Source organism: Heliconius melpomene, chromosome 2 (genome assembly GCF_056956725.1).
Source record: "Heliconius melpomene rosina isolate 202511_hmr_F chromosome 2, ASM5695672v1, whole genome shotgun sequence".
In the NCBI taxonomy this organism is placed as follows: Eukaryota; Metazoa; Arthropoda; class Insecta; order Lepidoptera; family Nymphalidae; genus Heliconius; species Heliconius melpomene.
The window spans coordinates 4,264,100-4,278,349 of NC_140390.1; the positions used below are offsets into that span (position 1 = coordinate 4,264,100).

At 32.4% G+C, this 14,250-nt stretch overlaps 1 protein-coding gene across 2 annotated transcripts; it reads left to right on the top strand.

Moving 5' to 3' along the window:
* Positions 1–71: 71 nt before the first annotated feature.
* Dna2 (DNA replication helicase/nuclease 2) lies at positions 72–14,151 on the top strand. 2 transcript variants are annotated; one of them, XM_085206910.1, is made up of 25 exons: positions 72–225; positions 384–534; positions 663–873; positions 1,200–1,352; positions 1,442–1,584; positions 2,435–2,568; positions 3,153–3,363; positions 3,697–3,924; positions 4,208–4,340; positions 4,717–4,876; positions 5,249–5,370; positions 7,443–7,560; positions 7,701–7,889; positions 8,004–8,104; positions 8,423–8,564; positions 8,798–8,932; positions 9,351–9,517; positions 10,035–10,140; positions 10,349–10,484; positions 10,739–10,828; positions 11,172–11,275; positions 11,729–11,912; positions 12,376–12,552; positions 12,928–13,110; positions 13,450–14,151. In XM_085206910.1, exons 2-25 carry the CDS (start codon positions 508–510, stop codon positions 13,648–13,650), a joined length of 3,555 nt encoding a protein of 1,184 aa, XP_085063036.1. In that variant the 5' UTR covers positions 72–225; positions 384–507; the 3' UTR covers positions 13,651–14,151. The 2 variants fall into 2 exon arrangements, with proteins under 2 accessions (XP_085063036.1, XP_085063041.1); XM_085206915.1 differs by having other exon boundaries at positions 1,224–1,352.
* Positions 14,152–14,250: the final 99 nt, after the last annotated feature.

Here is a 14,250-nt window from a genome sequence, read left to right on the forward strand (position 1 = left end):
CTCCTGTGAACTGGTCTCTTACTGTTAAGTACCGTACGGTATAATATATAATTTATTTTATTATCTATGCGATACTATATAACTTTTGGTATTTTTTATTTTTTCTGTTAATTTGTGACTACAGTACAGAGTATAAATAATCATACAGTTACAGTGTTCTATGTTGTCACTGTCATCTTGTCTGCTGTCTTGTTGAAGTTTTTAACGCGGGAAATGTTATAAATAGTAAATATTATTTTACGCTATTTCAATTTCATTTATTATTTATTTTTTAGTTTTGACTCGTAGTTGTCGCGTGCTTAAAGAAAAAAATATTCTGACGTATACACATTTCTCTTTTAAATAAGAGTTTTTAATTTGCTTGCCTTTCGAATTGTTTGTAGGCATATTTAATATCGATTCCAATAAGATAGAAAAGTGAAAGATACAATTATAACAATTTGTGTAATATATTATAATGTGATTAGTAAATATCATTCTTGAAAACCTGAAACCAACTCAATCAAAATGCCGAAACAATTAAGTCTTAAAAAGGTAATATGTATGTTAAATAATAATATGTATGCTTAATAATTTTTATAATTAGAATAATTTTCCACATAATTATTATTGCTATAATTTTGTATATCTTATTTTTCTTTAAAGTTCTTTCTGTTTTATAGACTCAGAATGCTGAAATTAGAAGCCAAAAATCTATCACACAATTTTTTAAAACAGCTAACAAGGATCATTGTAATGGAAATGTAAAATATCAAAAATCAGATGAGCCTGATTTAAAATATGTGAAAAGAAAAGCATCGTCTCCTGATAACTCACAACAACACACAAACAATCCTACTAAAAAATGTAAAACAAATAATATAATAACTGATGGTAATTTTTTTTTATTCTTTTATGTTTCACCATAAATATTGTTAGCCATCCCTGATTTTTTAGTAAATGTTTTAATTCCAAATTGATGTTAAAATTCTAAATAGTGTCCTTTTACTGAAAATGATTACCTCACAATCATTTAAAAAAAGAAATTAGTTTCTTGACACTGGCTCTCTTTGTCTACCAACTTTCTGTGGAAAATAAGTGAGAAGCGAAGATAAAGTAGAACTCTTATTGTTTAGATTTTAATTGAGATTATCACGAAATTATCTACAAATTAGAAATAGTAATAATAATATTTTCAACAACTCATGATGATTTTTTAGTAAACAGTTTAGATATTAAAATAGAATCAATTCCAAAATTAAATGAGAATGGCAGCCAAATACTTATACAAGAAAAAGAGAATGAAGGATCTGATAATAATGATTGTAAAACAACTCCTAAACAAATTAAATCACCTATGAGAAGTCCAAAAGGTATTTTTTTTTTATTATTAATAAAATAATGAGTACAGTTCTAATGTTTGTGTTATAAATTTATTTAATCGCTTTGTTCTGTTCTTTAGATAAATTATCTCCACTTAAATTAAGAAATGAAAATTTAAGTCCATGTGAACTTATGCCTATTGGAAAAGAGGTACAAAGTTTGAAAAATGAAAATTTGTTTACAATGTTTGAGGATGATGAATGGGACCTTAAAGATATAGAGGTACAGTTAAAACTTATTGCTAAATATGTCAATGGCTTGTGCTGTGTTAACTATTACAAAGAGACCTTTTTGCTGTTAATTCTGTTATTTGCTTATCTTATGTAAGTCCATTGTGAAATCAGAATTTTTTAAAATAAATAAATATTTATTTAGATTATAATTCATCATTAAGACAAGTTGTAGTCAGAGACAAGTACACACTTGCCTCTGTACTACTGTAAAAGCTACAGTTTGTGGATTAAATTTTTGACACATGATACCTCCAGAATTCGGCGGAAAGTGGGCAACAGAAGTATCTTAATGGGAATGGAGTGTCTTAACACCAGGTGTGGGTTATAATGTGAAACACATAAATGTCAAATCACATGTGTGGATGTTCCCATTAAGACACCCCTTTCCACATTTTCCCCTGAATTCTGGAGACAATGTGTGTTGAGTTGCGGAAATTAAAGCTGCACTTTTGCCTCATTACAAGAGCGAAAAGATGAAAATATGAAATATTTAATTTCCTGTGGGAATTGAATTCACAACCTGCCGCATTACAGTCTCATACTTGTGGCCCACATGACAAGCTTTTACTGTATGGCTTTTTTTTGTAATCTTTCTCTGTTCAGAGGGACTCAAAATTTCACAGTAAAGATACATATATATGATATGCAACATGTAAAGGAGTAGGATGACTATATTTAAATATTTTATTCTACTTATGATAAAAACTATTGATAAATTTTCTTTTTACTCATTAAATCATGGAAATGAGTCTTTAGAGCAAACTTATTTGAAAATTTTACAGATAAAATAGTAAAATTAAAAACTATTTATTGCTATAACTATGTTTTTTAAACTATAGATAGCTGATCCCTTGGATTTGAGTGTAATGCAAAGGTGTGAAATCACCTCCATTGAACAACATCCTAACAAAATAGAATTAAAACTTAAAAATGATGCTGACCACAGAGGGTCATGTTTCGTGGATGGCATATGGTAAATATTACAAGGCTAACTTAACTTTTTAGGCCTTTTTCGGCTTAACGCTTTATCCCGCATATATCAGGGTAGGCCGGAACAATCTTGAGTTGCAATAAGTTTAAACTTTATGCCTGAACACAAGACATTGTTAGCACCTCCTAATATATTAGGAAAATGTTAATAAATATGCGATTACACTATCTAGTAGGGTTTGTTTTATATTTTTACCTTATAACTAATATGTGATATATTTATTTATTAATAGACGCCAGTTTTTGAGCAGGGGCAGAAAGTGTGACTGTAAAACCGACTGACTGGTTGTGGGTTCGATCCCCACTCAACCAGATGAAATATGGTGTCGAGGCAAAAGCGCGGCGTTGAGTTCTGCTTGTGTGTAATACAAAAATTATACAACTACAAAAAAAACGAATGCACTACATTTTAAGATACCACATTGTGGATATTGGTAGCACATTGACTTTTTAATGCTTATTAAACTTTATAAATTTAAACATGTATTTGACAAGGATAAAGCAAAATGTTCTATTACTACATTTACACTATTAAAATATATAGAATGTGCGTCATATTTTTTCCAGGTTGGACACACATCTACAAACAGGAGAGATAGTGAGTATAATAGCATCCCGGGATGCCTCAGGTCACTTTATTATAAATAATACATCAGGCCTATTAGTACTAAGACCTGACCACCTGATCTCTACAACGAGTGTTGTTGCTGGTGTATTTTGTAAGAGGAAAGCTGTGCTGCAAGAGCGTTGGCGAGGGATTGATTCGGCTAATAAGGCGGTAAGTTCCCAAAACCCCACTAATATTAGTGCTTGTGCCTGCATGTGTACAATCGTATGACTGTAAATGCGACGATTGTGGGTTCGATATCCACTTGATTGTTATTTATTAACATTTTTATTTCATTAATTATTATTTATTAATAATTTCGTTTCTTCGCACTGGTACCAAGTCAAAGTGCGGGGTTGAGCTCCGCCACCCAACACGCAAAGGCTCGAAAATTCGGCGCAAAGTGGAGAATGGAGTTTCTCAACACTAAGTTTCCTGTGCCTACGTAAAGCTAAAATAAGGTCTCATACCTAAAATTTTATTAAATATTATCTTTAATTACAGATGACTATAGGCATACTTGTGCATGAATTAGTACAGAAAGCTTTAACATCTAATATATCAACTAGGTCAAATTTAAACTCGGAAGTTGACAAAATATTAAAAGAATCAATTCAGATGTTATATGACGCGGGTATGACCGAGGAGGAAGCGAGAGCCGATATGTCAAAGTATATAGGATCTTTGGAAGAATTTATGCTGACATATGTAACTACAAAATCAAAGGGTGCAGTGAGTATTTTAAACAAATATAATATCTTATGGTTAAATAAAAATGCATAAAAATATAATTTACTATCATCAAAAATAGTCATACACTTTCTGTGTAACCCTTATAGTACTTTTAACGATAAGATATATGATAGAAGATTATACAATTAAATTATGTAGATTAACACGAAACACCATTTCACCTTAATCTACTTAACACCTTTTACAGAATGAAAATCTTTGTTACACAGTAAGCTAAAATACGATTTTTTATATCTATAAATTAATGTACAATTTTTTGCAGAATAATACAAATGTTAAATGGAATGGCTTCATTGACAAAGTTTTAGATATAGAAGAAAATGTTTGCTGTCCAAAATTGGGATTGAAAGGAAAGATCGATGCAACATTACAAGTTACTATTCATGAGAAAGGAAGTAAGAATTCATTTTAAGTATATCCTTGCAGTAAAAAAAAGAAGATATTAAAATATCGATACTGAATGCATCAACAGTTTATATTAAGAGGAATTTAGCTATAATAAATAATGTTGACATCATCATACAGCAGGGTGTATAAAAAAAATGCTTGAGTACTTTTTTAAAATAATTATATTATATAAATGATGACAGTTATTTTTGTTTATCTTATAAATTCTAATTAGATATCAAAAGAATAGATTTTCTTGTACACTGGGCTCTATCACTAGTAGCCTAATCACTAGGCTCTATCACTAGTAGCCTAATCACTAGGCTCTATCACTAGTAGCCTAAATGCGGGATAAAAGCAATAAAAAAAAACAAATGTTTCCAGAAAATCACACATCAGAAATACCACTAGAATTAAAGAGTGGTCGCGCCACCGTATCAGCGGAACACCGCGGGCAGCTCGTGCTGTACGGCATGATGCTGAGTGTGCAGAAGCTAAAGGACCCAACTAATGCTATACAGAAGGGATTGCTGCTTTATTTGAAGTTTGTTTAGTTTATTTCTTTTTTTATATTTTGAGATTTCTGTTTTTACTAGTTTCTATTGGTTTTTCAAAAACTGATAACTAAATAATATACAGCAAGATAAGCAGAGGGAACTTTTGTTCTCCACTTTCCGCGTTTTTAAGACACTGCGTGTTGAGTGGCAGAAAAAAATTCCCCAAGTGGGAACAGAATATATAACCTCTATAACCTCTCAATTGTGCTCCACAAATGCCTGACCATTTTTATATATTTGTTTTTTTTTATCGCGTTGTATCCCACACAGAAGAGAAGGCAGAGGGAACGTAGTATTAAGACACTCCCGTCCCCGTTAATATTCATCTATTACTCAAAATACATATTACGTACGTACAGAGAACGCGTGGAGCTCCACGAAGTGGGCTGCGGGTACTTCGAGCGCCTCGGTCTAGTGACCTTGCGCAATGACTTAGCGCTACACCTGGCGCCGCCGCCGAAGTCACAACAGCCTAAGCGTGGTACATATTTTGTTTATTTTCACGCTTTATCCTGCACTACTTTGGTCCTACAGTCAAATGGAAATAATTAAGAGTTGTGTACGGCATATGGCAAATTCGCGTGCCCGTAAGTATCTTATTCGTTCCTCCTCGTAAGAGTCTCCTCGACTTAGGACAGAAAATATTTACACAGTAATACAGTAATTTGATTAATAGCAATTACATTGCTATTAATCTAACATCGTTCTTTAGCTTCATGATAATAGTATAAATTAAAGTACACATACAGGGTAGGTAGAGAACCTAGTGTTAGATTCGAGGGCGGAACTCAACCCCGCGTCTCAACTTCGTCTCTTATATACACAAGGACATATATACACAAGCACACACATACATATCCATACATTATCTTTTATTAATCCTATTATACTGTCGAAATATATATTTTAAATCAATTAAGCTTACATTATAATTTCAATTCACATTCCACATATACATTAGCCTAGCTAGGGTAATCGAAAAATACTAAGCTTGTGTATTTTAAAAGATGTAACTGATTGAAGCATGTTTTTCTTTGTATTTAATAATTTCTTTTTTTTTAATTAGTGTTAGCTTTCCTTATAAATAATAATATTTAATGTTATAATTAATTTTATTTAAAATTAACTTCTAAGTATTTTTAGCACTACATAAATATTATAGTCTGGCAAATATGTTATTGATAATGGGAAGCACGCGCGGTAAATTGCGCAGTATACGTATGCGCAGAGAACGTTCGATCAGTGTTACCCTGTTATGTTGTTTTACTTCACGCTTAGCAAATTACATTTACCTATACGATAATTAAAATATCTGATCATGTTTATGTTGTAGTAAATTATACAAAACGAAAATTTTATGAGGATATCTAAATATCGCAAAATAATCAGCTGTTCCATACATTGTTGTCGAGAATAAAATCAAGACTAGCCCGAAAAGTATAATAACATTTTTGAGTCCATAAATAATTAATCAATTCTAAGCTTCTGCTTATATAACTAATGGCACATGATATTTACGTATATGTGTATATACTATATACACACTTATGTTCAACATAAACATTCAGTGTGCATAATACAAGCTTATAAACTATGCAATATGAATAAAGAAATATCTGGCAATATTTAAACTTCTTAAAGATTATATAAAAGAAAATAATATTGGGTAAATTATTTCAATAAATTTTGAGGTACAAAAAATGAGAGTGCGGTATCCCTTTGCCATAGTTTGCCATTTGCGTCAGTGTGAGCGCTACGTCCTTACAGGAAATTCGCACCCACACATCTTTAAAGGTACAATCGAGCTCACACTATATTGTTCAAACAAGAATATAATTAATTGTAATTATTGCTTTGATTATTTGCTTTAATATTTATCAATATTTATTTTTTACTTTCTTGCATGCATTAATTAACGTTTTAAATAAAACGGTAATAAAATTTTGATTTAATTTGGAGATATAATTTATTAACATAATTTATTTGTTAAGACCTCTATTTCCATTATTTAAAAAATTTTTTACTTACCCATAAGTTGATTTTGCTTGTTACCTAACGCCAAAATCTTGTATTTGTTTACATGTTTTATATATTAAATTTTACTTTTTTTATTGAATTTGGATTGAGAAGATTTCTATGTGGCCTCATTATAATAATTTAATTCAGTTTTTTATTTAATTTTTATTTTTTTATTCAATTTACCATATCTTCATTTTGTTTTTTACTAATTTTTATAATATTACTAGATAAATATGCTCTACTACGCCATTCCGTATATATGATGCTATCATATTTCATAGTAATGAACTGATAGCGTTATATTATATTCATATTTCATAGTAATGAACTGATAGCGTTGCACTCGACTGTACCGTAGCCCGGTCACACCCCGCAACGATTCCCCGCGAGCCCTTACGGGGAATCGGTCCGGCGTGAGCGGGTGTCTATGTGCAGACATCAAAATACGCTTTCTGCGCAATTTGCCGCGCGTGCTTCCCATTATCAATAACATATTTGCCAGACTATACAATAATATATTTCATTTTCTAACAGATGAATTAGTGGACATAGAAGACACAGGCCAGTTCCAACAAAGTCTGCCGGAGCCGATCAATCATCATAACGCTTGTTCAAATTGTGCTTACTTAACAATTTGTTCTTTATACTTGTGGTAATTTTATTTCATTAATATAATGGAATTTGTTAAATCTTATAAGAATTTAGCTTCGACCAGAATATCATGTTATAGGCACGTATTGTATTAAACTCTGTATACCTATAAAACCTGTATATCATATTTATATTTTGCAGGCATACAAAAGGCCCGGAAGTAACAGACGGGCACCCTCTATCGAAACTTCGAGAAAAATCACTCGGTCACCTCTCTTTAAAACATATCGAATATTTTTTACATTGGACTAGTCTATTAAAACTAGAAGAAAAGGCTCAAATGACAAGTTCTCCATTGCATGCTCTATGGACCGAAAGTGAAGAAAAACGGTATATAATGTTTCATATTTTTTTTCTTTATACTTTTTGTTCAGTTTTACGCTGTATCCCGCATGTAGCAGTGAGAACGTAAAAGTTTTGTTAGTTCAGTTGTTTTAATTTCAGATCAAAACGTGGAAGCTGTGCAGCAAATCTAAAATTAAGAAATGTAACTACATCAGGGGATAGATTTTTGCACATATTTTCAAGAGATTTAACCAATTTGGGTAATAAATATGTTATTTATATTTTTAAGTAGAAATGTTTTTCTATCTAGCTTCATGCAAGCAGGGTAGTCAGAGAGAACCTAGTTTAAGTCACTCTGGGACCACTACTTTGCGCCTAAATTTCGTGTTGAGTATCCATCACTCAACTCTACTCAGAGGAAATGAAAATAACTTTTTCCAATCGAACTTACAATCGTCGTGCTTACAGTCAGATGCTGTTCCGTTTGGCCACGACGGCCTCAACTATAACTATAACTATAATTTTAATTTTATTTTAATATGTGCTTAATTATATTTCCTTATCTTTTTTATTTACAGAAAAATTAAATAACGGTACTAAAACCGCAAGTGGACCTCAAGAAGGAGAATTTTCTATTGTAAGCATCGAAAATAGACCATGGATTGCTGCTGGAGTAGTAACAGTAGCAAATAGTGTGGAGTTACAGATACTATTGGAAAGGTACATTTTTTAACTCCTGATTACAATTTTAGTATTATAAGTGTGACATATCTCTTTATGTGTCAATTGGATGCACCAATTTTGGTTTTTTGTTTGAAAATTTGTAGTTTGTGTTTAAGTTATTCTTGATAGCAAATTGTAACGAGCATATACGTATTTCGACGTAGCCCGATGAGAATGTATGGCTTAGTTGGTCAGAGTTATTTTTTTATTGTTGTCTTATTTTTTTTCAGGGACTTAAGTCGGCGACTAACCAAGGATACTTTGTTTCACATAGATACTTACGAGTCATATGCATCTACAGTACAGAATCTTACCAACTTGGGTGTGCTTATGGAAGATAGCGAACGTGCCACAAAACTTAGAAAGTAAGTAAATATATAATTATTTTTTATAGTATAAAAATGCTCCTACATGTAAAATACTTTTGTCCCCTACTGTCCGTCCAATCTGGAGGCATTGTGTGTTGAGTGGGTGAACTCAAAGCCGCGTTATGTCTTATCTCCAGACCATGAAAATGGGAGGCGATAGCGTGAACTAACCGCTAACACAGCGTGTGACTGTAAACGTGACAAGTTGTGGATTCGATCTCCACTCGAGGAAATTAAATAACTTTCGTTAATATTTTAATTTCTTCGTTCTGTTGTCGAGGCAAAGTGCTTCGTTGAGTTCAGACACTCAATATGTTATGCCTTCAGAATTCGGCGGGAAGTCTTAACACTAGGCTTCTACTGACCACCCTGCTGTGGGGGATACAGCGTGCAGCTAAAAAAATCAATTTTCCAGGTTAATAATAGACAAAGAAGACGGCCACTTCGCGCCCCGCTTGCCGCGTGAAGTGGGGCGCCTCGGCACGCGCCTCATGCGCGCGCTCAACGTCGAGCAGCAGCGCGCCGTGTTGCGCGTGCTGGCCGCGGACACGCACGCCCTGTTGAGGGGACTACCTGGGACTGGTAAAAGAATAACATTTTTTTAAATATATTTTATTCCACGTAGCAAGGCCTAGTGTCAAGACTCTTCGCTCTCCGCTTTTTTTCGGATTCGAGACATTGCGTTTTAGTGTTGGTCCAAGTTGAGATCGCACCCATGTGTGTCGCACCCAACATGTCTTTGTTTTATATGTTGTTGATAGATAGTAAAGGTGGTGTAAATTGCGTCTTGACTGCCGCGTGAAGTAGGTCTCGCACTCATTTTGTAGATGCAACAACAACAACGTCCCATACTACGTGTTTTTGTTTTAAATTTCAAGCTTTATTTCGCAAAATAAATTAGGTAATTGTTGAATATAAGGATTAGGACAAGGTAAACAACGTGTAGCTCGATACATACACATTTATAGTAATGGGCGTAGTTTCGATCCACTAAATTTTAGCTTGTATACACACACGGCTCAAAAAATGGCAAGAGAATTATGTATGGTGGCAACTTATGGTTATGGTTCATTAAATCATTCTTTTCTGGTTATTGCAGGTAAAACACAGACAATCAGCGTACTCATACAAATGCTAGTAGCTCTGAAACAGCGCGTGCTGGTCACAGCCCATACGCACTCCGCCGTTGATACTGTGTTGAGCAGGTATATAATATATATTTTTTTATTATAACGTCAACATAACAGTTTGAAATTCTTAAAAAAATGTGTGATCGGTCCTTATCACTTTTGAAAAAAGACAAAGAATAGCGTTAAGTTCAATCAACTGGCAATGTCTTCAAAATTAGGCGGAAAGTAGGGAATGCTTTATGCGAGATACATACAAGCTTAAAAATATATATATTTTATTAAGGTTACCCAAGTCTTTGCAAGTGCTGAGGCTCGGCTCAAGCAGTCGCGTGTCCCCCGAAGTGGCTTCACGCTGTGAACACAATCTTATTAAATCCTGTCATACTACGGATCAACTATCAGAATTTTATGCCTCTATGGTATGTATTTATATTTTAGTTAGATTTGTATGTGTTTTTAACTTTTTGTAAGATATTATGTTAAAAAGAAAGAAAATAAAAGACGTATAGCTTGATGCTTGAGAACGTATGTCTCAGTGGTCAGAGCGCTTGGAGGGGGTTCAAATCACGCGTAAAGTCGTCCAAGTTTTCTCATCAAGAGAAAGAGTCAAGGATGTTTTTTAAAAAAATCTTTTACTAGTTTTTATTTAATTTAAAATGTAAAATATTTACAGGAAGTAGTTGGGGTAACATGCCTTGGTGCTACACACCCCATGTTGTCCAGAACTATGTTTGATGTGTGCATAGTTGATGAGGCTACTCAAGTAAGTATTTATTATTTTTTTCTGGTATTTTCAGTAGCAATTTCAACTTTAATGTCGTTTTAGTTTTACCTGTATCATCCGTAAAAAAAATATCTTAGCTTTGCACCGTCGATTGTCGAAGTTGTCGTTTGTGGGGTCAAATCTACTATCATAATGTACAATCAGATACTGATACAATTTCGATATACAATTCAACTCAATATATGACTGTATATACTGAAGAATATGTTTGGTTGAACACCTTAATCTCAGGAACTAAACTTTCGTGGAACTGAAATTAAAAAATATCATAAGTTAGATGGGCGAAGCCACAAGTAAAAGCTAGTATTTTCTATTGTTTTAGGTATTACAATGCACGGTTTTGAGGCCTCTATTTGCTGCGAATAGATTTGTTCTTGTTGGAGACCCAGAACAATTACCACCAGTTGTGAGAAGTAAATCCGCTAGGTAACAAATCTACTATACTTTTAATAACTCATAAATTTGTAGAAAAACATATACATATTCCATACTTATGTTTAAACTCTCAAAAGTAACAAATATGCTTAGACATTTTATACAATCTATCATTCATTACTTTATTTAACAATTTACGCCAACATAATATTAATATACAGACAAAAGAAAAGGCAACAATTTAAGAACAATCCCTTCATGACAGCACACAGCCTATACTCCGCAACGTAGAACGCTGAAATTAGGCTTGAAGGCTTAGGGTTCCTCGGGAAATTTACCCTAGACCACTAAGAGAAGGTTTTTCGAAATTCCTACGGGAAAGGAAAAAGGGATAAAATCGATTTTTGTTCTATTTGTAGTCTACGCAATAAATTATTATTACATTTAGCATATATATTTAATATTTTTACATAATATTTTTACATAATATTTTTACGCAATCAGACGTTTAGGAATGGAGGAAAGCTTGTTTCACCGACTAATGAAGGATGAAGCGACGTCAACACTACGATTACAATACCGTATGAACCAGGCGCTAGTGGACATTGCTAATAAAGTTGCATATAATGATACTTTAAAATGTGCTAACCAAAAAGTTGCAGAGGCTCGATTAAATATAAATTTAGAGGTAAATTTTACTGTTAAATTCTTTTTATTAATCAATATTAATATTAAGTAATTTAAAAAGCCTCTATACCAAGAGCAAAAAGTCACAGAGTTTTACCCATTAAAGTTATTTTTGACTGAGTAATTTAGACAAATTAGAGCTTATTGCCTGTTGTTAAGATTATCTTATGACACCCTGAAATCGAAGAATTTAAAAAAAAACGAGAGTAATTTTAGGATATTCCGTACCCCGGATTATCTTAACACTAGGTTCCTTTTACCTACCTTGATATATAGGAAAAGTAAAAAGATGCTGTCATTAAAGTTAGAAAAAATAACATTTATCCAGTTTTACTGAGCTACTTCAGTATTATTCATAAAAGGGTTATCCATAAAATTATTTGAAATTTGTTTTCTAATGTATATGATAGTGCACTGCCATATGCAGTATATGCACATAAATTCTAATTTACCTGTATTTTTAGAAAATATGTACAAAATACGTGGAAATACCATGGCTATTAACTACATGTAGCCCGGAATTAGAGCATGCTGCTATATTTCTTAATATGAATGCTGAAAAAACATTAGAGAGTGGTAAATCATTAACAAACATTCAAGAAGCGTGTGTGGCCATGGCTTTGGTTGAAGCTTTAACTGAGGTAAGCGATTTTGTATCTTCCCTGTATATGTATTTTTTAGGATTCATTTTGTTTTAATTCTATTTTAAAAATAATTTAAACACATTATATTTGGTGATAATCAGGTGAAAAAATAAATGAACTATTTATTATTTACATTTTCCTTGTTCTGGTAACGAGGCTAGGCGCAACGTTGACTTTTGCCACTCAACACCCAATCTGAAATGCCTCTAGAATTCGGCGGAAAGTGGGGGACGGAAGTGCCTTAATGGAAACGGAATGTCTTATCACCAGGTTCCCATATTCTCTCTGCCGTACGATACAGCGTGAAGCTAAATATATTTTTAATTACAATACTAATTAAATACTAATTAAAAATTGGTTTCTATCAACTAGGGTGGAATACTTCCTAGTGATATAGGTGTAATAGCCCCCTATCGAGAACAAGTGTCCCTATTACGACGCGTTTTTTCTACTAAAGGCGTGGAAGTGAGCACAGTGGACCAGTTCCAAGGGCGAGACAAAAGTGTAATTTTATACTCGTGTACCAGACGCAATGATGACGGACGGACTGTTAAGGTATTATAAGACATTTTTTTAAATTGAAACTAAGAATTAAATAATATTTTTAGAAAATTTTAAATGTGGCGTTGGTCGTTCGGAAACTGTTTAACGTTTTTTAATTTCGAATTTTACAATTTCTTGATGATGTGTTTTACGTGTTTTGAAACAGTAAATTAAGAACGTATTGAAGTATATCATAAACATTTCAATTATAAGTAAACAAGATATAGTCATATTGTTTTATAACCTTTAGTTCCATTTTAAAATCTTAATAAATTTTTACCCGACATTACTATCATGTTTACACAATGTAAATAATCAATACATAGAAAATAATATTATTTTATTTCACAGGAAACCGAACTCCTGAATGACCAAAGACGTCTAGCAGTTAGTGTGACTAGAGCGAAGCACAAACTTATCATCGTGGGTGACCTACGCGCGTTACAAAAATACACGCCACTTTTAAGATTGATTGAAGCATGCAAAACTGTTGATATTGACAACAATGTTATAGCACAATTAAGCATCAAATATAAAACCTTTATCAACTAATAATATTTAGAAATAAACCGTACAAATAATTTAAAGGTTTAATAGATATAGATAATTTTACAAAAATAAGTAAGCAGGTTCTTACTTGGTTTAATTAAGACTGAAATTCGCCAAACCGGCTCCCCTTCTTACTAAACATTTTATAAAACCGAAGACGTATTTTTTATTAAGTAACAATCTTATAAATTTTTTGTCTTTTTATTTGGAAAAACTACTGAAAGTGGTCGAAGGATTTCTTGTAAGATTGAACATTTTTGTTTTAATTATGTGAGATTTTTGTTGTATTTGGTTATTTTTTAATATTTATCTACCTCAATTGTGCATTTAATGGGTATTGTATTACTGTTATATTTATTCTAAAATTTTTAAGTTGTCATCAAAAGTAATTCATAAACTTAACAATCCATAATATCTCGATCATGTTTTCATTTTCACTAAAGGTGCCTTGTTTTTTCAAGTGTCAATTAAGGTTTTAACTATTTTGTATTGCAAGAAGTAAATATAATTTTTAATATTTTTATAAGGTTTTTGTTTCATTTTTTTAATAATTGTTACTACTCAATCTGCCTACCCGCTGTGTGTGAGATACACCTGAAGCTT